Below are 22,681 nucleotides of genomic sequence, written 5' to 3' on the forward strand. Positions count from 1 at the left end.
CCCCTACACACACAATAAACATGTGCAACACTGTGTATTGTTATAAGAATTTATTTTAACAAACTAATATCACAAATAACATTAATGCATATGTCAATATGTGCTCCAGATGGTCAGACCTTGGTGTGGTAGCTCGCTACCGCGCGCGTGTGTGTGTGTGTGTGTGTGTGTGTGTGTGTGCTGTCTGTGTGAGAATGGGTGAATGAGAAGCAATTTTTTCAGCGCTTTAGATTAAACATTATATAAATGCAGTGTATATTTGCCTTAAAGGACAATAAATGAAGCCAGCTGTTTTATGTACAATTTGCAGTGCAGATAACTATTGAACTTAACATAAGCAATGAACAACAATGATATAGACCATACTAATTGGTGAAATATAGGTTATGTCTAGAATTCTGATGAAATGTAGATCTCTTATGTTACCAGTCTTAACTGTGGACGTACTGGGTGTCTAACTTGTTTTTTAAGCTTATGACTCCATACTATTGCTGTCCTCCATTTTTTATACATTTGAAAATGTACTGCAAAAAATGTAATCGATGTAACTGTCTACTCATTTTTTATGAATTAACATATATGAAGAAAATGCAAGTAAACACACTTTTATACCTTTCTTTAGACACCCCTGGATGCCACAGTACTGTGCAAGCAAAGTGATGACTCTGGAACTCCACCTACTGGTGATACAACACATTTCCCTGCATCATGGTAATCAACAAAACATGAAACAAAAGTTGGCTTTAAACAAATATTTATTTGTAAAATTTAAACTCATGATGATGCATACTGCTCCATGGTTGTCAAAGATCTCCTTTATATTCCTAATGTGATCGTAAGATAATACCAGCCCGTCTTTAGAGTAAGAAAAACATTTTCACTGGCAAATGTTACCTAAAAAATTCGGATTTTTCTAGTGTTACAAATGTGGATCTAAAATGAATTCTCCTACACTTCAGTTGATTTAGAGATGCCCCATCTGCAGTTTCTGTTACTGCTTAATAATATATAGCATTACACATTGAAAAATAGATTTCATTACAAAACAAATTGTTATTTTACATGTCGTATCTACACAAAGAGCATTAAATTAAGATATCAGCGAAATGTGATGTGTGTAATATAAGCAACTAAAAAACTATTGCATACAGGAAAGTGGCTGCTTGACAATGTGTTATCCTTTTGAACCCCACTGCTTTTTATAACTGACCCAACACATGCATTTTTAGCAGACTTTTTTTTTTTTTAATAATACACTAACACAACTTACATGTGCGCTTATGCTTGTCGCAACTCCCTTTACTGTTTATCATTGTGATGAAAGTTAGAAAAAAGACTTGGACTGTGACGAAAAAGATTGTCCGATATGTTTTGAAAAAAAGAAGAAGAAAAGAAAGGCTCACATCGCCTGCATGTCTCCATATTTCCCAAAGAAATGAGCCAGGAAGGAATGAGCCCCCCCCAAAATCTTGAAATCACTTGCTCCCTCTTGACTGTACTAACGGAATAAGCCGGGTCACAGGTAGCGGTCATAGGTCATCTCAAAACAACAGTCTTGATCAGCTTTGGAAATTCTAGCAAAATATTTAAAAAAAACAGACCCAACAACGTTACAATATCTTCTTGGTACCAACTGGATATTTAAGAAGTGGGTCAGCACCACTAGGTGATTTGCAATCGCTGTCCAAGATGTCAAAAGAAACACATGCACAAACACATACATTTTACAGATTTGCATTTGGCAAGAGACAGTTGTCAGAGTGATTAGCTTTTAACAAGGCAGGAATGTGTCATACAGTGAGGGATGTCCAGCGTTCTCCTCTCTGCTGCCAAAGTAGCGTGAATTACTGCTGCTCTAAAGTGGCTGGAAGTGCCTGGCACAGTGAATGACGGAGTTAAGACAGAGTTAAACCACATAAATTCAGTGGGTTCGGCAAAAAAGTGTGCATTTGTGCATTGGCGCGGTCTGCACAAAAAAGAAACAAATTAAATGTTTAAACTAAGTAAATAGCTTTTGTAGGAAAAGAGTGGCATGAACACAGTGTGGTGTGACTTAATGATTCTCTTTTGAAAGTATAAGAATATATGTCAAACATGAAATGCACAAGGTTTCGTCCAGGACAAAACAGAAGCTCAATCTTAGAATAATACCTCCCAAAGTTAGTGAATCCCATCCCTGCGTTGATTAGCCTTACTAACAGGGAATGTAACAGATGAAACCTCTGCCATGCTGCCCTCCAGTGGACAAAACCCCTCATAAAATATAATGGCTGAGGACACTGAAACGTAGGAGTTTCCATCCACTACTGCACAGTATTACTAGTGAACTAAGAAGTTTGAATTTGAGAGGAAATGTATAAAAAGACTGCATAAGCTGTGACACCTCAGTGTTCCTTAAGTCCCATTTAAACCTTAAAACCACAGTGCTCTGAATGACTTTGCTCCCAATTACTCAGTAACATGTCTCCTTTGCAAACGGAATACTAATGTTTAATTTATACTTCTGCGGAAAAACTTCCACAGCAATGGTTTGTGAGAGCTGCAGAGATGCGCTGCGCACTGCAGATGCTGCAGAAGTAAGATTTGACATCAGAGCTGGGAGGTCGGATGTCCACACAGTTGTGGTCCTAACACGCATGTGTGAGATCATGTATGCCCTGTGTGCACAAGAGGTCCCTCCCTTACACCACACAAAATGTATAGGCTTACAGTCTCAGAAGTATAAATTATGCATCAGACTTGAAGGTGGAGTTAGCGATTCTAGAGAAAGATTGTTATTTGAGGAGTGGAGTTCAGCACATTAACGTGATAAATTCACCATCCCTTATGCTCCCAGTGGCTTTCTTTTTATACATCCCATGGCCTTTCCCCTGTTCTGTGGACAAGCTCTGTTGCTGATTGGCTGGAATGGTGTTGTGTGACTCAGTCTGGGCCATTGGGTTTGTTTCCCATTAACAGAGCCAGAGCTATGTACGAACACTGATTTTTTTTTTTCTTTCAGCCCGAACACAGAACAGACAACTAGCAGGCCATGAGAAGATATTTGCTGGATTTGACAAAAATGAAGTGGATTAGAATCGCCATCTGCACCTTAAAGGTCTGAATAAGGGCGTCAAGCATCAACAGGAAGTAACATCAGCTTCATGTGGAAAAATGGCGTAAGCATCAAACTAGTTTTACACTTAGCAATGATGCCTTAGTGTATATCAATAGTATCATAGGCAAAATGGTGTCTAAAATGCATATGATGAATGAATACAAAACAGTCCAACATTAGAATAATAGACCTTGGCAAGGCTGGCTGGTTGTTGGCTGAACCGTGCTGGTGCTCTATCCACACTCTCATGCACTCATGCACACATGTGCACACGCGCGCGCGCACACACACACACACACACAGACTGCTGTGGAGTTACAGATATGTATCCTGCTCTGTGCTGCTAAGGCTTTGTGTGGATCTCTGAAGAGGAGATTCTTTGGCAGGAGGAAGGTCTGTCGGAGGCGCTAGGTGCTGGTGAAGTGGGTCTGTTTCAGTCTGTAGCACAGTCTGTGGCACAGTCTGTGGCGTCTCAGTGATGACTGGAGGTGGAGCTGGTGGCTCTGAGGGTGGCGGTGGAAGGTCAGTGGGAAGGGAGTAAGGATTAGGGATCTCCTCAATGGGCTGGGATTTCTTCATGCTCTTCTTCTTCTTGCTTTTCTTTTCCTCCTTGCCCTTTTTCAGCTGCGGGGTCGGCTGAGGCACCTCGAGTACAATGGTGGGGTTCTGCTGCAGGTCCTGGCGCCTCGGCGGCTCAGCCAACATGACGATCCGAGCGCCATGCATCCTTGGGGGTGATTTGAAATTCAGCTCTCCACGGTTCTTCTTCCAGCGCTTCAGCTGGGTGTGATGCTCCCTTTCCACGTCTCGCGGCGTCACTGGAACCTCAAGAATCTGTAACGTAAAGAGACATTTCACCAGGTCACATTCATATTCAGATTCTAAGGAAATTGATAGAAAAAGACCAGCTCTTGCTGGAAAATACAGTGAGTTCCTTCCATGTTTTGACATTGTGTTCAAATGTGAACTCTGTCAGTAAATGCCAAAGGGCCTCAGGACTGATGTAGATGCATGATCACCCGCAGTCAAGATAACCCTTCATATAAGAGCCTTATTGTTAGCCTGGACAGAGACTCACACAAAGCTTGGCAGGGAAACCAGACACTGACCAGCCAGCCCTCTGCTCAATTTGTCTCTGTATCACTTCAATTCATGCTCTAAGAGTCTCTGCTGTTTCCTCGGCTGCACTGCTGAACACCCACTGTTCATGAGCAACACCACTAGATCATTTAAGGATTATCCCAGTGTAAAATGACTTCTTGTCATTGACTGTTCATGTCCTTGGAAACCTTAGTTGATGCTTTTGTACATGTCACCTTGCAAAATGTAATGCTATTATTGTTGAAAAACCATTCTGAGATACAAAATAAGAGGAAATATGCCTTTACTTATTCTAAATTTACTATTTCTAACTACTGGATCCCATTACAAACCTTTCCACAGATCACATTGTCTCTGGCTAGTTTTGATTGGACAAGCTGTGCTGGAAGATGTAAACAAAGATGTGAGGCAAAATATCTAGTATTGCTTTGTTTTCTGTCACATTTTCTAACTTTGCATGTCCATGCATGGACAATTAAAAAGGGTGAAAGCTTGCCAACACGCGACTTTTAACACATGCATTCTGATTAAAGGGCTGTCTCCCTGGTCGCTACACCATATTGCTGCTCCTCTGCCATTACCTCTCGGACAAGGAAGCCCTCCTGCATGTATCGAGGCTCTATGGCCCTGAGAAGCTCCATGGTTTCATACTGTCCCTGGCAGGCCTTCAGCTTCTCCCGGGTCCCCAGCATGCACTTCAGCAGCACCAAACCCACACGAAAGATTATCTTCACTCCTGGGTAGAGGTAGAAGAGCCCGGTGATTGAGTACCAGTGTGAAGAAGAACTACAACATATGGTACCAGTGCATCTACAGTGCTATAAAGCCACTGTTTACCGTCACAGAGGAACATGTCCCAGACCCGCAGCACAGAGGCCCAGGGCAGTGTCCTGGAGAAGGCACACATAAACCATTCAGTCATGTAGAGGATGGGGTCGATCTTATGTTTCTCCAGATGGCGGAAGGCTAGCGGGGAGACGCGTCGCAGCAGAGCGAACAGGATCTCTCCATCCAACTGTATAGCTTCCTGAAAGAGACACAGGTAGGAAAGTATTAACAGAGAAAACAAAAGCCATTGTGCTCTGTCAGGGCTGAAACTTGATATGTATTAGAAAAAAAAAAAAAACGGTCCAAATGCATTATGTTGCTGTTTGTTTTTCTAAGGAAACACTTCATTAGTAAGGCTGGTTTCCATTTAAAATAAATGATCAAACAACAAAACAATGTTGAACAGTAACAACCAGGCAAAATGTGTAAGCAGAAAGTAATCCATTACATTATGAAAAGACTGACAACGCCCCACTGGTTTCATCAGTAAGTTACAACACTTGCACTGTGCACTCTGCAGCAACAAAAACACATTCCAGTTTAACCATAACCACAGCCAAAGGCCAGTTAGTTCATCTGAATTACAGTTGTCATAACAGCAAAGTCAGGTACAGTAACATTCCCTCTCTCTCTATTTATTTCCAACACCTGGTGATGTCATCATGCATGCTTGTATGTGTTTCAGTCTCACCAGGCCAGGACTGTAGTAGCCAGGAAGGTACTTCTCACAAATCTGGACCAGTCCCCAGAAGGCATCCTGTGGAAACACACATAGATGATGTCAGGAAACTCGGTGCAACCATTCAGTTCACAGGACATTTCCGCGTGTTCACATGGGAGGCAGGTAAATACTGGAAATGTTGACTTTTATAATCAAAGTTAAAAATCAGCCACTTGTTTTAATCTGCCATAAAAAGCACTTTGGATGCATAACACAACATATACAGTAGGTATAAGAGAATACTGTTAACACCTCATAGACAAGAGTTATGAAGTTACTATGAGAAACTAAATCATTACATTACATACATTAGGGCGTGAGCTGTGTGTTTATCCCACTGGTTAGCTAATCACCACTGCGTTCCTCTATGCTCATGCAGCAGTTACTGCTGATATTGCAGCAGCATCGCTGAGTAAGCATAAGGTCCACTCTTCAGTTTCCCGCCGGTTAACAATTTTAGCACAGGAAGCACTATTTCTCTTGTTGCTTGCGTTAGAACCGTTAGCCGCTAGCTGCCGGCTCATCCAACTCCATGTTGACAACTGTGTGCAGACTATCTCACATCAGGAATCTGACTCACAGTAATGAGTTCAATTTTGCACACAGCTCCCCTAACACTCCAATGATGCCTGCAATCTTTGAATTATTAACAAGGTTTCAGAGAACTTCCCTTTTGGCATTTTAAATGATTTCTCCTTTTTTATAAGACCAGTAAACTTGCCTCTTTAGGAGTCAAAGTGAGAACTGCAGAGAAAATCTAAACATCTACCCCAGAAAAGTCACCATGACTGCAGTCATAATGTTCTAAGAGCTAAACTATTATTCAGTCTCTGAAGCAGCTCCGGGATTTATCTCTCGATGACATCATCTGTACAGTCTGTCTCTGAGCTGTTCAGTTTAAAAATAGACTTATCCAAGGTCAGAAATTAAAGTGGAGCCGTAAACTGTGATAGAAACAGCATGTGTGATTCCTATTTATGGGTGGATTTCACTTTCACAGGCCAAGATATTAACAAGCCTTCAGAACAAACCACACCGGCATATGGTGACAGTACACTCACACCCAGCAGGGCAGTTTGTGTGGTGTTTGTGGTGCGTGGACGTACCTCAGCAGGCATGTGCATTAACAACACAGCGGCTATGGGAGCCTGAGCCTGGCAGTATCCCTCCTCTGGTCTGTACAGAGTGTAGGCCTTAAGGACACGGAACAGGTCCTGCTGCCTGCAGAGTGTCAAACACAAACACAGAGCAGTTTAACAACCAAATGCATTCAAACAGGAGGACTGTGTCATCAGTCGCAGTGTGTAATGTGACATCATGTCAGACAGCGTACCCGTGTCCTCCCCGTGACACAAACATCTCATGGAAAGGAAACTGTCGATGGAGGTCTTTCTCAATCACATCGACCCATTTGGTGTCCCCAGGCTGGCTATCCAGCTCCTGACAAAGCACATGGAGGAGACTGTGAAACCTCTTTATGAGACATAGTTTGAACTTACTGGGTGCAGCCATAACTTGTGTAGCATGCCCACTTAAGAGCAGATTATGGTCTGAGACAAACAAGTAACACTGGTGTCATGCATGGCCACAGTTTCAATAACAATTTCTGAAATTTAAAAATGAACTGAGCTTAAAAGCAGCTGTGAGGGGGAAGTGTAAGTGAAATCTGTCTGACCTGAAACTTTCCTTGGTTCTGCTCTTTCTTAACCTTCCCCCCTGACAGGTAGAGCCAGGCACGGCCTCGGAGGGCAGGAGGGATTCCTTTCTGGCACCGCAGCCTTACCTGAGTCACACAGGAACAAGGGATCACCAAACAGTAAGACACAAGGAGAACTAGTGTGATAATGACTTGGTAAAGGCAAAAAAGGCTGGAACAATATGTATAGCCAGTGGTAAAATCGCTGAAGCCATCACTTGGTATTGGTTCCTTTTTTTGAACACGTTAAATGCAGTTATTTGTTGAAATCACTGGGTAACAGTTGCCTTTCTGCTGTGAAAAACACCCACTGAAAGTATTTACTGAGGTCACTGGAAATGTATTTGACACCTACATTAATGTGTAATCTTTCCATACTTTATGTTTTCCAGTACAATGCTACACAGGTGTGTGTCACAATTATGCCGCACAGTATTTATCGTGGACATATCTGTGTAAGTGAAAGGTATATACAGTGTATACAGATTTTATATCATATTATTTTATCATATTTGTTATTTTGCCATGTTTTTATCTCTTTTTGTGGCCATTTGTTTTATTTTTTCCTTTGCTTTTGACATTTGAGCTGCAGTAACAGGTGAATTTACCCAGTGTGGAATAAGTAAAGTTTATCCCTTTTTATGTGACCACTATTTGATCAAAGACCAGTTACATCTGTCACAATTCTAGATTCAAATGACAACATCCTTTTCTAGTCCCAAAGGAAAATTTTACCCTGCCAAGGCCTCACAGCTGAGGTAAGGTAGGATTTTTTATTTATTGTAGTAGTTAGGAGGGAAACTGTTTTGGCAAAAGATACTTGGACATTGCCTGCATCAATCATGTACACATTATAACTACTGAAATACTGAGACCCATAATCGGCATTTGGCTTTGAATCTAAGTGAAAGGTGAATATAGTACCTTTATGAACTCACACTGTGTGTAGTAACTGTGTACAGTAATGTGCAACTGCACATCATCTTCATAACTTGTGTAGTGTGCCTAAGTAGTGATGCAGCTATAATCTTTCATAAGGAGTCACGAGATACCTGGAGCACAATAGATCGATTGAACTGACACTGATGTGCTTTGACTTGCATCAGCATTTCTGGTTTCTTTTGTTTGTTTGTTTTACGATATGAAGCTGGCACACTTCCCCAAAGAACATCTGTTGTAATAACAAAAGCACAATAAGGGATCAGAAACCCTGACATTTTCAGGTATTTGAAAGTCTTGCAGCTCAAACACACTGCTTTTTCTTCTTCATTTCATAAGGGGCTCTGCCTTGCATTTGAGTGAAGTTACACTTCTCACAGCACCTTTATTACATGGTTGCTGTATCATAGGAAGTCACAACAGCCCCACCCTGAATCTGAGACGGTCAATTTGTCACATGGTGCATGAGGCGAGAAAGGGATGGGTCGTGTCCTGCCCTGCTGCTGACTCATGGAAATGAAGTGAAGTTGCAGCTTTGAGTTGCTTCACACGGAACCAGCTTGACAAGTGAAGCAGCAAACAATGCCTCTGCAAAAGACTTGTCTTTGTGCAGTCAAATACTTGAGCAATGTAATTTGCCTTGTCTGATCATGTATGCAAACCACTCATGGAAAAGCTGCAGCCTGGAGACAGTGGTGGTAAAGCTGAGACACTGACTTTAGAAAACTTGCAGTAAAAAAGAGGAAAATAAAAAAAAAACAGATCTGACCTATCCACATGACTTGCACCATACAAAACATATAAACAAGTTGGCATTTTATGTTATCAAAGGTAATACTTGGTGCTGACCTTATTGAATCTTTTGATCATCCACTTGTCCCAGTGTCCGAGCATGTCCAGCCACTTCACCTCCCTTTGCCTGAGCACTTGTGGAGGTAAATCTTGAGCTCTGGGGACACAACGAAGAAGAAGGTAGAGATGAATTCACTGTTTCTCCAAATGAGACTTAACAACAGCTTAAAAAAGGTGCGTTCAATAAGGTGAGTCTGAAATGAACTTCTTAATTGGATAAACATAAAAAGGGCAGTTGTTAAAAGCCGTGTGTTATGTGTGACAAAAACATTGTCAGAAAGGCTGTTCATCTTTCTGCGTGTACCATCACATCTGCCTGGGTGGCCATCGCTCATGTGCAGTCAGTAAGCTGTGCACTGAGTCAAAAATAACAACTACCAACCTTGTTTAGAGGAGACTATAAAAGACACAAACTCAGATCTGGTTGATTTAATGGCAAAGCCTGTTTAAGCTTGAAGAGATGAAGTGAAGATTTGATTGTCTTATGATGTAATTCAACTTCAAAACGTTTATAGGCAAGAAAAATTAGGGAGTGCACAAAATATTCTCCAGCAGAAAAAGAAAACGTAGGCAACCTACATTATGAATGAGGTCTGATGCTTTACTAAGGTATGTAATTAACTCATAGGGACAAGCCTGTAATTGTAGGCTTCAAACATTTTCAAAGACTGCTTTTTATAAACTTGGGACAGCCCTGTTTCAGTTAAATAAAAGTTGTAGGCTATATGTTGGGGATCAACAATATGTGATATACCAGCCTCAGCTTCTAAAGACTTAAAGCAATGATTAGTTACTTTCAATCATTGCCAAACAGTGTAAGTTAAATCTAGGGTTTGTGACCACCTATAAAGCTGTGAGCCAAAAGAGGCCCTCTAGTAACGGGGCACCAGAGCTGTGGCTCCAAGTCTGCCAAAACTTCAGAACAGGAAGCTCTGAGCCAGCCAGCCAGTGCTTGGCACAACTTTCACTCACTCCTTCCACTATTTCAGTGCTGTAATGTAGGCTTAGGGCCCCCAGTAAAAAGGGAAGAAAGAAAGGCCCTCTTAGAAAAAAAAACAAAAAAACACTGCAACTTGCCTGAAAGGCTATGAATAAATTGATTCATATCAAAACAACAAACAACAAGATAGTGTGAATTGCTATTTCAGCTTTTCCTATAGAAGAACTGGGTAGTATACAGTACTGTTCTTAAAGTCATAGGCCACCATAGTTTTTTTTGTTTTAGGAAAGTTGTAATGAGGATATTTATATATTAATTGCTCGCTTTCTTTATTAAGATACCAACAAAGAATACAAAGAACATGTACAATGCATTAAAACACCCCAAAAAAAAGCCAGCACAAAATGGCTTCTTCAGACTGAAGTCAATATTTAGTGTGAAACATGAACTCATACAATCATAACAAAAAGGTAGATCAAATAACCAATATTGGGCTTTGGGACATGTCTTTAATGCAACCTGGTGTAAATACACCAGAAGATTAGAGTAAATCCTGTATTGTCTGTCCAAGAAAGTCCAAGACATGTTGTGTGGAAAGGAAGGTTACATTAAACGCTTGCTGTTTTATTTTTTAAATATTTGCGTTTTTAATACTAAATCTGTATTTCCTGTATGTTCTGACTGTATTTAAGTAAAGCGACTACGGAGAAACACATATGTATGATCATTATAACCTTACTAAAACTAACTTTAAGGTGGTATAAGACTTTTGCACAGTTCTCTACATCTGTATAAGAAAAAAAATTTATATGACAAAATGAAGAAAATGTATGCATATAGTATATCTTCATCTGCTTGCTGCGAGCTTTTATAACTGACATATTGGGTGAGGCAAACTGGACATAAAAACACATTGTGCCACGCAGCTGGTTGGGAGCTGTGTTGTGCAGAGGCACCAAGACAACACCAACACAACGTGTGGTATGTAATAATAACTAGATTTACTTCCAGCCCTGCTCTACAATTTTGCTCCAATGGATTAAGACACACACACACACACACACACACAGCTCATATTTTGTTAGCAGAGAGTTCACCGCAAGACAACACAGCTGAAATCAATGACAGTCACTGTGGAGTTGAGACAAACTTACGATTCCTCCGTATGCTGCTGAGCCCCACCAATGAATCCATATTTATCGGTCTGTCTGTCGCTGGTGAATCCATTGATCTCTGAGTCTGATCCCAAAGAGCTTTCATCGTCGATGTGACTGCTGCTAATCGTCCGGATACTCCTTGTGTCCACTGATTGACGGCCGTTTTCTATTTTGGCCATTGTAGCGAGAGAGCTAGCTGGCTAACCACGACAGCTAACGTCAGCGAGCTTGTTGACAGCCCAAAGTCAAAACTGCTCCTTTGCATATGTTGGCGAACTAAACTGCATCGACGCCATGATTTCTCGATGTGAGTTAAACTTTCAGACTCCTGTTCTCTGCGTAAATGTTACTCAATATTACGTTACAACTGTAAAGCCGCATCAAAAACGTCTTGCGGTAGCTAGCTTGGTTAGTGCTTATCCAGATTTAACATTAGCTAGCTAATGGTGGGTTGCTAACGTGAAGTTAGCCTTAACTGCTAGTGCAAACACAAGCCAAAACTATTTCTATAGTGACCCTACCTTCAACAAACTGACGCTATATTGTCAGCTTGTATGTCATAGTCAGCCATTAACTAACTATGTTAAGTTGTAAACCGACTAGTTTATCATACTCAGCAAACGGTGTCTGTTCGCTGTCCTGTCATCCCGAGTGTGCAGGACAGATTTTGTCTCGACCCTGTCTGCCGTCCTCGGTTGATTTTACCGTCTTCATGTCACGGTTACCCCTAGTGGCTGCTGTAGGAAGTTAATCTTATGTCTGGAAAAAATGCACTACACATCTGTCCTGTGCTGCAATCCATCAAAGGGTTTACTACAAACCCACAATGCTGTGCAAAAGTCTTAGGCCACCTTAAGTTTATTTTAGCAAGGATATAATAATCATGCACATTTATTTCTCAGTAGTCTCTTTACAAAAATACACCAGGACATACAGGAAAAATGTGTACAGTACTAAAAATGCATTTAGCTCAGAATTTAACGACTTTAACAGGCTAACTAGTGTTTACAGTGACGTCCCTTTTCACTCCACATGTCTACAACTCTCTTGGCAGACAATATGAGATTTTCAATGCTAATCTTCTGCTTTATTTACACCAGGCTGCATTCAAGACATGTCAAAAGCTCAACATAGATTGTTTGAGCTACCATTTTTGTTGTGGTTGTACGATTTCTCATTAAATATTGACTTCAGTCTTAAGAGGCCATTTTGTTTACACTGTTTTAATGCATTGCACATGTTCTCTGTATTCTTTGTATCTTAATAAAGGGACTGAGAACTAAAAGCATATATATCCTCATTACAACTTTGCTAAAAACAAATCTATGGTAGCTTATGGCTTTTGCACAGTCCTGCTATTTTCAAGTACACCATTGTTTTGTTCTAGACTAATTACTGTGGTATTTAATCTACATTTGTAATCCCCTGTGCATCAGAGCATGCAGCCTGCATCAATCAGTTATTAATAAACCAGTTGCTAACCTTATATATCACGATGAAGCCATAAAAAGTATATTCTTATTCTTTATTTCATTTATTCACCAGTGGATGGGGTGGGGGGGCTCTACATGTTGTTACAAGTTACCAAATACAGCATATTATCATAAACAAATCAAGAGTTGAACTGATAGTGTGACTGGTGTTACATTTAGCATTCTGAGTAAACATAAGAAAAAAAACAAAACGTACTCTTCACACAGTACTGTATGAAAAACACTTTATAATTCTGAAAGTTGTTGTAAAACTAAAATGACGTGACGTGAGCAACAAAACATGCACAAGTAAAATATTTTCCTTCTTGCTGCATGGCTCACTTCTTTCTTCCACCTCTCTCTTTCAGTGCCAAGTGAATGACTGAACCATTGTTCATGTTGTAATAAGCCAGAGAGTTGGAATCCTTAATGAAAATGCCCTAAAAAGGAACAAAAAAAAACCACACAGCATTATTCAATCAGTCAGGTCGAAAGGTTAAAGGGAAAGTTAAAAGATGTGAAATGTAAGTTTACCTCGTACTGCAACTTCTGTTTCCCTGCTGGCATGCCTGTAGCTTCATGGATTTTGACTTTAATAACAGACACCTGTGAAGACATTGCATTTTTAGATCCATAACAATGTGGTAGAATTACGCTCAATAAAAAGAAGGGAAATATAAGACATTTGCATACCTGATCTGTGAGGGGGACGGTGAAATTCAGCACTTGGCCATTCAGCTTCCATTCGGTCTTGTCCTGCATGTTAGGAACCTGTACTTTAACTGCCACAGGACCCTGTAGAGAAAAAAAACATGGCTCAAGTTTAGACAGAGCAACTTAAGAGAGTGAAAGAACTTGGTGTTACAGGCCCAGTCAGTAATATGACCATGTATATAACAGTCAACCTACATTTGTCATTAAAGAGGTTGGTTTATCAATGAAATCTAAGGATATATTGTGTTTTTCAGCCAAAACAATTAAAATCTGCATAAGCCTACTTTACTCGTGTTCAAACATTACTTATGAACAAACTAGTAACAATCCATAACTTCTATTTGATTGTTAGCCTGTAGTCTGATATTTTAAGACCTGACAAAAAAGTTTGAATGCGCATTTAGTATTTTGTCTTCAGATTGCTCCATTAACTATTGGAAGAAAACCAAATACATATTTCACTGCACTAACAAACCTTATTTCTACGAAGGAACTCCTCCTCTGGAATAAGGTTGTCCTCCGTCTTCATCTTCTTGCTGACAGGCTCGTCCTCATGCGGTGGGGGTGGGTGGGATGGTGGTGCGGGGGCAGAGCTGGGGGGTTGTGGCACAGGAGGGGCAGGGACAAATGCTGGAAGAAAAAGCAGTTATTTCAACTTTAAATGAGAACTGTGTGAGAGTTTTAGTTAATTTCAAGAAAAATTGAATATTTATTTTGAATGTTTGCAATAGGTGTTTGGAAACCTCCTTACCAGCTGGAACAACCATGGGAGGCGGTCTCGGGGCCATAATGTGTGGTGCTGATGGTGGCATGGGGACCACATTGATGCGGGGAGCAGGAATCATAGGAGGCATCGATGCTATGACTTGTCCTGGTGCAAGGCGGACCACAGGAGCCACGGGCGGTCTTGGAATTACAGGTACAGCAGACAGCAGAGTGGTGCGCACTGGAGCCACCTGTTTTGAAAGAACATGTTAGTGGATTGTTTTGTTAATTTAATTGCCAATGAACAGTTTTTTTTAGGTAACTCACAGAGGGGGGTGGGCGAGGCACTGCCATTGGGGGAGTGGGTTTAGGCAGATTGATTTGAGTGGGCATAGGAGGCTGGTGATGAATTTCACTTGGCTTGCTTGGACCAATTTTCTCTTTGGTGTCGTCTTCTCCCACCAGTCCTTTAGCCTTGTGAATTGCTTCGATCTGCTCTTGCAGGGTGATGTTGGCCTGTGCTGCCTGCTGAGTACGAGCCATACTTCCTGAATGGCCGTCCCAAGTAACCTGTTAACAGGAAAAAAAAACGAAAAATGTACAGACTTCAGCTCAGAAATTCTTTTAACTCCAAACTCTGTAATATAAACCCACGACTGAGCTCACCTTCTCCTCGGGCTTCTGGATTTCCTCTTCACCAATCTTCTTACCGATGGCCGTCTCTTCCACACCGAAGATATCAGTACGCCTCTCAGCCAGCTGTTTCAAGCTGCTCTCGATGTCCAAACCAGGAGCGTAGACTTCATCCTCGGTCTGCCTCTCTCTGATGCTGCGGTCCCTTTGCTCCAGCCAGCGCGGATCCAGCAGACCAATACGCATGTGCTCTTGCATCTTGCTGGCTTGGATCTTCTCACCGGTAATTGGTGAGATGAGGTACTCATCTGGAGCAGCAATTGTGGGCTGAGGCTTGGAAGCTGTGAGGGAAAAGATGGCATGAGAGTAACACACACTGCACAGAGTAATAGCTTGTTATGCACGTTGTATTTTCTCTTCTAAGAAAGCGTGTTTTACCTTTGGGATCGTAGTCTTTGCGAATAATAACCTGGTCTGGAGTTGGGGGCAGGGGGGGTGGCATTGGGTTGTCTGGGGGCAGTGGAGCCTTTAAGCCTTCATCATCATCATCAGATCCCTGAAGAGACGAGGGGAGGTGGCATATAACGATACGTTGGTATCAGCACTTATTATTTTATGTCTTTTCAAGCAAAAGTCAGCAAACATAGGTTGCCAGTTTAGCTGGATAGATGAATAAAATAAATAATCCAAAAGGAGGCAACCAGTAACATCGCTATGAATTTAAGCAAACCAATAAATCAGCCTGCATTTGGTCAGGATGGGATAGTTTACAAGTTGCAGCGATGAATTATTTAATCCATTCTTACCTCATCCATGTCCTGCACTTGTGTGTCTTGATCAGGTTGTGAGGGCTGGCCTTCGCCCCGAACGTCCCGTTCATCGTCTTCATCCTCACTCTCAACCTCCATCTCCACCTCCTCACTCTCTCCATACTTCTCATAACGCTCTTGGATTAGGATGCGAGCGCCAAGCTCCTCTGGTGTGGTGGGTGGGGGGAAGTGGCCTGGGAAAATAGAGATGCCAAAAAAGGTAAATTATTCTCGGTACATTTAGGGGCTTACACATTTGAAGATGCGAATAATTGGGGTTATATTACCTTGTTCGTTGGGCTGGAAATCCACCGTCTCTACCACTACAAAGTCATGCCAGTCAATTTGGGCATATGCTACTCGTTCTTTCTCTCTTTCCTCCTCCTCCTTCTTTCTCTCACGCTCCTGAAACTTTGCCCACTCGACACGGTATCTCACCTGATGGTTGTGCAGACAGACAGCTGATAAGCAAAGGAAACATGCTATTAAATGTTCACTCTGAGAACTCAGTTACAGTTTAAGGGTATTACCTGGTCCATAACCTCTCTTGGATTCTCAGCCTCTCTTTTCAGCTTGGTCAGAAGGCCTTTGGGAGGGATCAGAATCTACATGTTGTGAGACAATATCGAGATACAGTTTAGCATCGCCGCCTAAATAAAAAATAACAATAATAACAGAGAGGTACAATTTGTCAGGTCACCTTAGTGTACTGCTCCACCAGCTTGGTGAAGTAGTTGAAAAGGCTGTGCTGTGGCCGCAGAAAGTCAAACTGGTAGTTCCTCTGTTCTTTCTGCATAAGCTGGGTAAGAAACTGGCGGCCATTGCGAGCAACAAACTGGGCAGTGAGCTTGACAACATCCAGGTCAAATGCTGAGATAGATGGAGGATCAGCAATGAACTCGTACTCAGGAGGTGGTTCTTTGGGGACAACTGTCTCTTGAATTACCTGTGACTGCACCTGTTGGCAGACAAAAATATTAGTCATTATGAACAAATACTATTACCAAGAAATTGATAAAAAAGAGTAGACTGAAATGCCATATCTTACTTTTTGAGGAAGCTGTTGGGACTGCTGCATGGCCTGCTGCATAACCTTAGGCACTGCTGCAGACGGTTCCTGCGCTTTGCCCTCCTTGAATTCATTGACCTTGTGGCGGTAGTAGGCATGGTAGGGGTCATTAGGGTTGAGGAAATTAAACTTTGGATTGTTGATCTCATTCTGACGGATTCTTGCTTCAAACTCAGGTCCATTTCTGTGAAATGACAAAAAAATAAGTTGAATAATTGGCAATATCCAGTTCAGGTTGCAGCTGTTGTAAAGATTATTGACAAAAAGGGCTGTGACAGTGTGGATCTTTTTTCTTAATGCAATGAAAAGGCAAAGTATTATCATGATTTGGTAGTTTACTGCTCATCTTTGCCATCTGTGGTATGGCAGCCTTCGATAGTGACAGACTATTACTAGCAACGGCAACCCAATCAGAGAGAGCGGTGGGCAAGACATTGAACAAGGCTACAGAGTGGTGACTGCAGACAGAGGGGTTGCATCTGAGTCGAAGTAGCATATTTTAAAATGTATTAAATCAGCTGAAAAAAATGCAATTATGACAATGATTTCATCAGCATGGGAGCTTTGCCTGACAGCAGTGTTGCAGTGATGTGGATCTGTATGTGTAGCAACCAACCTGGCAACAAAGCTGGCTGTCTTGTCAACTATGTTTCGGACCTCAGGAGGTGGATATATGATACCCACGATGGGTTTAGTGGCTGGGGTTTCTTCTGCTGGAGCATCATTCTGTTGGCAAAGTTCACATTTGTTAGGCAGCAGTATCAAAAAGCATTACAAATCATATCCATTATTCCTGAGTCATTGAACAGAATGAACACAATAGCTGGTATCTAATTAAAATGCAGATACGCCAAAATTGCAAACCAATCCCTTTTAGCCCTTGCATTACTATGATATGCATTTAGGTTTATATCGATTTGCAGATGTTTTAAGCCAACTCGACAATGCTTCTGCCATCATCCCAATACGATTGAGAAAAATGGAACTTGAGGCATTCAAACCATCATTATCATTTCGAAACCCCGATGGAATATTTGTTATAGAAAATAATCAGATTTCGCTCACAGTCCTCATTGAGGATTACTGTCTAGGTAAAGTAAAAAAAATAGTGACAACTGCGTGTAGTTGAAACTGTGAAATACGTTATTTAGAGAAACAAACGTTACTGTGAGTTTTTCCAAATGTGAATTTCCACAACATTTACCCAACAAACCAAATCCCGCTGCTCCTCCGATGAAACTTACTGAAGGATGTCTTAAGTCTCAGTGGCTATCTCAAAACATGAAACTGCGGTTTTTGCTACTTTGGTGAGCTGGTACTGCATGCTAACCATGAGCTCTTTCAATTACAACAACAAAACACATTCACGTTACCTAGTCGTAGACAAATTTCACAGTAAAAGAAAATCTAAGTTAACTGCTCATTAGTTTCCTCCCACAGGAACAGTATGTTAGCTACACTGCTAACATTAGCTAACTAGCGGCGGTATCGTCACCTTGTTGTTGGGCTCCGGCTGAACAATCTGAACAGGCCCAGGCGGCATGGCTACGTCTTCTTAGGAAAAACTGGAGGTAACCTGCAAACACCCAGCCAACACGAACAGTTTATGTATTTAAAGAACATATATACTACCACATATTATTCTAGGGATAAGATCTATAACAGCTACAAGTCAGGATTTACTGTGGTTCAACACTTACTGCGTCGTGCTTTCGTTAATTCAATGGAGATGTACTACTTCCGGATACAAGCCGCAAAGCATTATGGAACTTCGAGTACTTTTTTTTTTTGCAAGTTTCCAAGGAGACGTGATGTCAACAAGCTGCACCCACCCGCTCTCGGAGCTTTGTCAGGCAGAAAAAAATATAAGTGAGTTTGTCAGACATGAGTCAGTTGTTGGGTCGTCAGGACTGTATCGAAAGCCTCCGCAAAGACCTCGTCGACCTTCAAGGTGCGATCCTGGACGTCTTTTCCAGAACCGGACCAGTCCGCTTTTCCTCCTGGAAGTTCCCTGATAAACTCTCATGTAATCTGGACATGGTAGCTCTACTGGAGCAGTATGACTTTGTGGATGGGGAGGATGCGTTCAATCAGCACTCCCACATTGTGCTATTGGAGCTGGTGATTGACAGGTAATGCGCAGCCTAAAGTTATATCACTTTAAGAGGCAGCCTATTTCTCAAAGAGTGAAATAAGGCTTGTTTTTTCTCTCTCCTCTCAACGCACAAGACTACTGCTTCTTCTACAAAGCTTCAATGCTTATGTTGAACAAATTAGGCGCAGCCACATGAGAAAACAAACCCAGCAGAGAGGATGCCTGTCAGTGGGTCTTGTCGTTAGAAGCTATTGGAGTAATTTAGTTAATTTTGCCAACCCTAAGGTAGGAAAATTACTTTAAGTAAAAACATGTAAAAGAAATGGAAACATATTGACAACAACACACAAAAACGTGTATATCTGATTACCTGCTTGTTTTTTTCTGTAAGGGGACCTGCAAAGACATCAAGAAACAGACGACAACAAAGACATTTGACTGTGATGAGACACAGACAGAGTCATTGGTCTCCCCCCAGATGAGCACAAGCAGATATTTCCTATCTGCTTGGTCTTCAACAACCTCCTTAAAGTCTTTGCCACAGAATCATTCACCTTCCAGTGCCACAACATGCTCTCCTAAAGTTGGCAGCCACAATGTTGGCTGCCAGACTTTTGAATCCTCCCTTGCTCCTTGCGATGCATGTCACAGAGTGCAGTCCACTTTGAGAAGAACAGGACATGCTTTGGTAGAACTGCTTCAGAGTGAGGGTCTGCCCTCATCTCTGCAGCCGCTCTTGGTAGCTGTGGAGGAGACCCTGGAGTTGGGACATATGACAGCAGGCGATGTTGCCCAGTGGGCCAGTGAGCAGCTCAGAGACATGCGACGGCTGGCAAAGCATCTTCAGGATGTGCGGAGTACTGTGCAGCCTCTTAAAGACAAGCTGGAAGAAACCGAAGCAGAGCGGGATAAATTCCGGTCTCAGCTTGAAAGAACGCAAAAAGAGTTCAAGCAAGAAATGGAAAAACACCAAGCGAACATAGTACAGCTGGAGTTTTCACTGCGAAAAGAACAGAGATCCACGAAGGAAACTGAGCAAAGGCTACATGAGGAGCTACAACAGCTCAAGAGAGGTGCAGAAAATTCACAACTAAATATGATGGGAACTCACTGATATTGAATTTACTTCTATATGTTTAATATCTTTGTTACAGAAATGATGTGCTTGGAGGAGAGTAATTCCAGACTGAAAGAGAAACTATCAGCACAGCAAGATTCATTACAGGCACTTGGTAAGGACATGATATTCATATTTTTGCAGAATTATATGACATACACTTATTCTACACACATGGAATAACCCGATAAGCTGAATGATGGTTTATTTAATTTTGTGTTAGAATGTAAAAAGAACGAGCTGCAGGAGAAAGTGAGAACCTTGCACTTGGAGCAAGAGGCATGTTGTAAACTACAGCAAACGGTCCAGCAGTTAGAGAGCCAAATCTCTGAAACTCAACTCCGTCTTGACAAAGAGAACGCCAAGTACCACAGCGCCTGTCGTCAGCAAGAGGTCAGTGTCAGGACAAACACCTTTTTTTTGCTTGTTTTTCACCCATGAATCAGTCAAAGTATTCAGATAGAGTTATACTGTTTTTGTGCATCCAGTCAATGCAGGCAAAACAGAAATCTTTGTTAGAGAGAGTTGACACTCTCGACGAAGAGTGTGAAGAGCTGCAGAGGCAGTTGGGAGAGAGGCAGGAGAGACACATCGACCTTCACAGTCAGCTGCAGCAGATGTCAGAGGAGAGGGAACAGGTGCAGGCTCAGCTCGCTCAACAGCAGGTATATTGGAGTTCTTTGGCACCCATACTGAGCATTTCATAATAGACATTTTAACCCAGTAGCTCATGCTGCGATGCTTCTTCCCAACAGGATCTGTGTTTGGAGCTCCAAAAGGACAAGCAGACACTAGAAACGTGTGTAGGCGAGCTGAATAACAGCACGGCTGAGCTGAAGGAACACATTGCAGCTTTAAGAGAGAGGGAGAAGCTGTTGGTAGCTTTCCCAGAACTCAGCCCTCTTGCTCAGGCACAACCACAGAGTAAGCAGTTATTAAATATGTGTCTGTACAATATTATTGTGTTGCACAAATCATCAATTGACCGTCATTACTTAACTGATGTACATAGCACTGTTAGTACTCCTCTAGCACATCAGCTCTGTCTCTGGAATACACACAGAACCCAAATGCATTACTAGGAAAAGTGTATGCAGTCATTTATTTCCCGGCTGCTTCCTTTTTGAGTGCTGCACTCAAGTGTTTACATGTTGTTCACTTCATGTTTCCAAGGTACAGGAAACGTGCTTTTGGATATGGAGCAACAACTGCAGGCAAATAGCATTCGTATAAAAGTTCTGGAGCAGGAAAACACAACACTGCACACCAGCCTTGTGAAACTGAGGGAAAGAGCACAGAATAATGCCATCAGAGTAAGATGAGTGAAAATATGTGAATTGATGTGTATTACACATGAATAAACATCTAGCACATTCAGCTGCTAGATGGTGGTTTTGTAGATGTAGAATATTATATTAAAACCATGTGTTTTTATCAACAGGAAACCTCACCTCAGCAGAGCCCCTCCCTGCCCAGCACACCAATAGAAATGCAGGAGAGTTCTTTGTAAGTTAGATTTGTAGATTTTTACTCCCAAACACAGTTAGCATTAAGGAAACAGTGTGTTACATTTTGGGGCATTTACTAGTGGCGATTGCAGATTGCATCTTGCAGCTGAAACTTCTCCTGTTTAATATTTAATTGGTTTTAATTGTTCAGGAGGTTTTTATCAGGAGCCATATTATCCGTAGAGGTCTTCGTCTCTCCAAAACAAACAGCCCAAGTAATTAAAGCCAATAAAAACACTAAAAAGAGCAGTTTCGTGATTAAACAAAAAACAGTGTTTTTCCAATGCTTTCACCACAGAGGGGGGGCTGCTAACTGCAGTGACAAAATGTGAAAACACAAATGGACCTATGGCTTGTCCATTCTGGGCTACTGTAAAATCACGGTGGTGCAACATGGCGGGATAGGAGGCGAGGACCTAGTCCCTATGTAGATATCAACGTCTCATTCTCTAAAGTAACAAAAACACAAGTAATATTTTCAGGTGATTATACACTAAAGAAAGCACTTATTTTATTTTATTGTATTTCTGTCCATATATCCCCCTAAATCCTACACCATGGACCTTTAAGTGTACCTGTTGCCATAATTGCCTCATGTTGCCTTACTTCTTCTTTGTGTCACAGGCAGAGCTGCAGTGCAACAGGGCTGGGAAACAGAGGGAAGGAAGCAAGACAAGGGGAAAGTGGTTTGGTGCCAGTGGGGTCAGAGGATCGTGTGTCCTTTGCTGTCGCCTCCCCCTCATCCCTGCAACTTCACCTGCAAACCCTCCATCTCAACATGGGCTCCACCACTGCTAAAAGCCATACAAAAACACGCATTGGTTTTCTCTTGTCTCACTCCAGAAGCTCAAATCAGAGGAAAAAAATGAAACCATGAACGTGTAAAGCACTCAAACAAAAGGCCCTTTTGCAGTTGGAAAGAGAAAAGATGCTGCTTCAGCTGAGGATATGTGGCAACAACTACACGACCTATAAAAGGCGCATTCCTAAATTTATATGTCATGATGTCTTATTGTAAATTCTACCATGCACGTTTTTTTTTTGTAGTTTTACATTGTCTTGTCTTACTATGTACAGTATGTTAAGTTGAATTAATAGATAAATGAATAAAATTACTGTGGATCTATAGAAGGAGGACTGCCGCTTTACTGCTATTTAAATAGGGCATTGGTGGCTGTTGCATATTAAGTTTCTGGATACATGATGCTTTTCAAACAGACCTGAATGT

General features: G+C 41.7%; 3 protein-coding genes and 1 long non-coding RNA gene across 6 annotated transcripts in view; 2 read left to right on the forward strand and 2 right to left on the reverse strand.

The window, feature by feature from the left end:
• The window catches only part of LOC148189794 (uncharacterized), a 36,857-nt gene extending 36,115 nt beyond the window's left edge, over window positions 1–742 (forward strand). For all 3 annotated transcript variants that reach the window (XR_015776480.1, XR_015776483.1, XR_015776482.1), the window contains one exon: window positions 623–742. This is a non-coding gene — a long non-coding RNA (uncharacterized LOC148189794). The remainder of the gene's footprint in view (window positions 1–622) is intronic.
• On the reverse strand, window positions 738–12,013 carry LOC121945023 (TBC1 domain family member 10A-like). Its single transcript, XM_042489020.2, has 9 exons — window positions 11,329–12,013; window positions 9,232–9,331; window positions 7,423–7,530; window positions 7,081–7,187; window positions 6,854–6,968; window positions 5,718–5,783; window positions 5,036–5,225; window positions 4,780–4,934; window positions 738–3,931 (listed from the first exon to the last, which is right to left on the reverse strand). Exons 1-9 carry the CDS (start codon window positions 11,508–11,510, stop codon window positions 3,413–3,415), a joined length of 1,542 nt encoding a protein of 513 aa, XP_042344954.2. The 5' UTR covers window positions 11,511–12,013; the 3' UTR covers window positions 738–3,412.
• An 829-nt stretch (window positions 12,014–12,842) lies between these two features.
• On the reverse strand, window positions 12,843–18,511 carry sf3a1 (splicing factor 3a, subunit 1). Its single transcript, XM_042489018.2, has 16 exons — window positions 18,434–18,511; window positions 18,229–18,309; window positions 17,350–17,459; window positions 16,713–16,917; window positions 16,365–16,622; window positions 16,195–16,269; window positions 15,952–16,102; window positions 15,662–15,858; window positions 15,294–15,411; window positions 14,889–15,196; window positions 14,550–14,792; window positions 14,269–14,473; window positions 13,993–14,147; window positions 13,497–13,598; window positions 13,338–13,409; window positions 12,843–13,243 (listed from the first exon to the last, which is right to left on the reverse strand). The coding sequence occupies exons 2-16, from the start codon at window positions 18,274–18,276 to the stop codon at window positions 13,142–13,144; spliced, it is 2,349 nt and encodes a 782-aa protein (XP_042344952.2). The 5' UTR covers window positions 18,277–18,309; window positions 18,434–18,511; the 3' UTR covers window positions 12,843–13,141.
• ccdc157 (coiled-coil domain containing 157) lies at window positions 18,419–22,587 on the forward strand. The gene is made up of 10 exons (XM_042489019.2): window positions 18,419–18,865; window positions 18,963–19,113; window positions 19,220–19,901; window positions 19,983–20,060; window positions 20,169–20,338; window positions 20,434–20,610; window positions 20,701–20,869; window positions 21,119–21,258; window positions 21,387–21,451; window positions 22,078–22,587. Exons 1-10 carry the CDS (start codon window positions 18,618–18,620, stop codon window positions 22,328–22,330), a joined length of 2,133 nt encoding a protein of 710 aa, XP_042344953.2. The 5' UTR covers window positions 18,419–18,617; the 3' UTR covers window positions 22,331–22,587.
• Window positions 22,588–22,681: the final 94 nt, after the last annotated feature.

This window comes from Plectropomus leopardus, chromosome 4 (assembly GCF_026936395.1).
Source record: "Plectropomus leopardus strain MGB_pleo_1.0 chromosome 4, ASM2693639v1, whole genome shotgun sequence".
NCBI lineage: Eukaryota > Metazoa > Chordata > Actinopteri > Perciformes > Serranidae > Plectropomus > Plectropomus leopardus.

What these genes read in the sequence shown, in the direction of transcription:
- sf3a1 (XM_042489018.2), bottom strand. Translation starts at nt 18,276, where the DNA reads ATGCCGCCTGGGCCTGTTCAGATTGTTCAGCCGGAGCCCAACAACAAG. An exon ending in CAAAGACTACGATCCCAAAG is followed by an intron (nt 15,197 to 15,293) that starts GTAAAACACGCT and finishes TTTCCCTCACAG; the next exon opens with CTTCCAAGCCTCAGCCCACA. An exon ending in CCGTCCCCCTCACAGATCAG is followed by an intron (nt 13,410 to 13,496) that starts GTATGCAAATGT and finishes ATGTCTTCACAG; the next exon opens with GTGTCTGTTATTAAAGTCAA.
- LOC121945023 (XM_042489020.2), bottom strand. Translation starts at nt 11,510, where the DNA reads ATGGCCAAAATAGAAAACGGCCGTCAATCAGTGGACACAAGGAGTATC. An exon ending in TGATCAAAAGATTCAATAAG is followed by an intron (nt 7,531 to 9,231) that starts GTCAGCACCAAG and finishes TGTGTGACTCAG; the next exon opens with GTAAGGCTGCGGTGCCAGAA. An exon ending in TAATGCACATGCCTGCTGAG is followed by an intron (nt 5,784 to 6,853) that starts GTACGTCCACGC and finishes GTGTTTCCACAG; the next exon opens with GATGCCTTCTGGGGACTGGT.
- ccdc157 (XM_042489019.2), top strand. Translation starts at nt 18,618, where the DNA reads ATGAGTCAGTTGTTGGGTCGTCAGGACTGTATCGAAAGCCTCCGCAAA. An exon ending in GCGCCTGTCGTCAGCAAGAG is followed by an intron (nt 20,339 to 20,433) that starts GTCAGTGTCAGG and finishes TTGTGCATCCAG; the next exon opens with TCAATGCAGGCAAAACAGAA. An exon ending in CTCAGCTCGCTCAACAGCAG is followed by an intron (nt 20,611 to 20,700) that starts GTATATTGGAGT and finishes TCTTCCCAACAG; the next exon opens with GATCTGTGTTTGGAGCTCCA.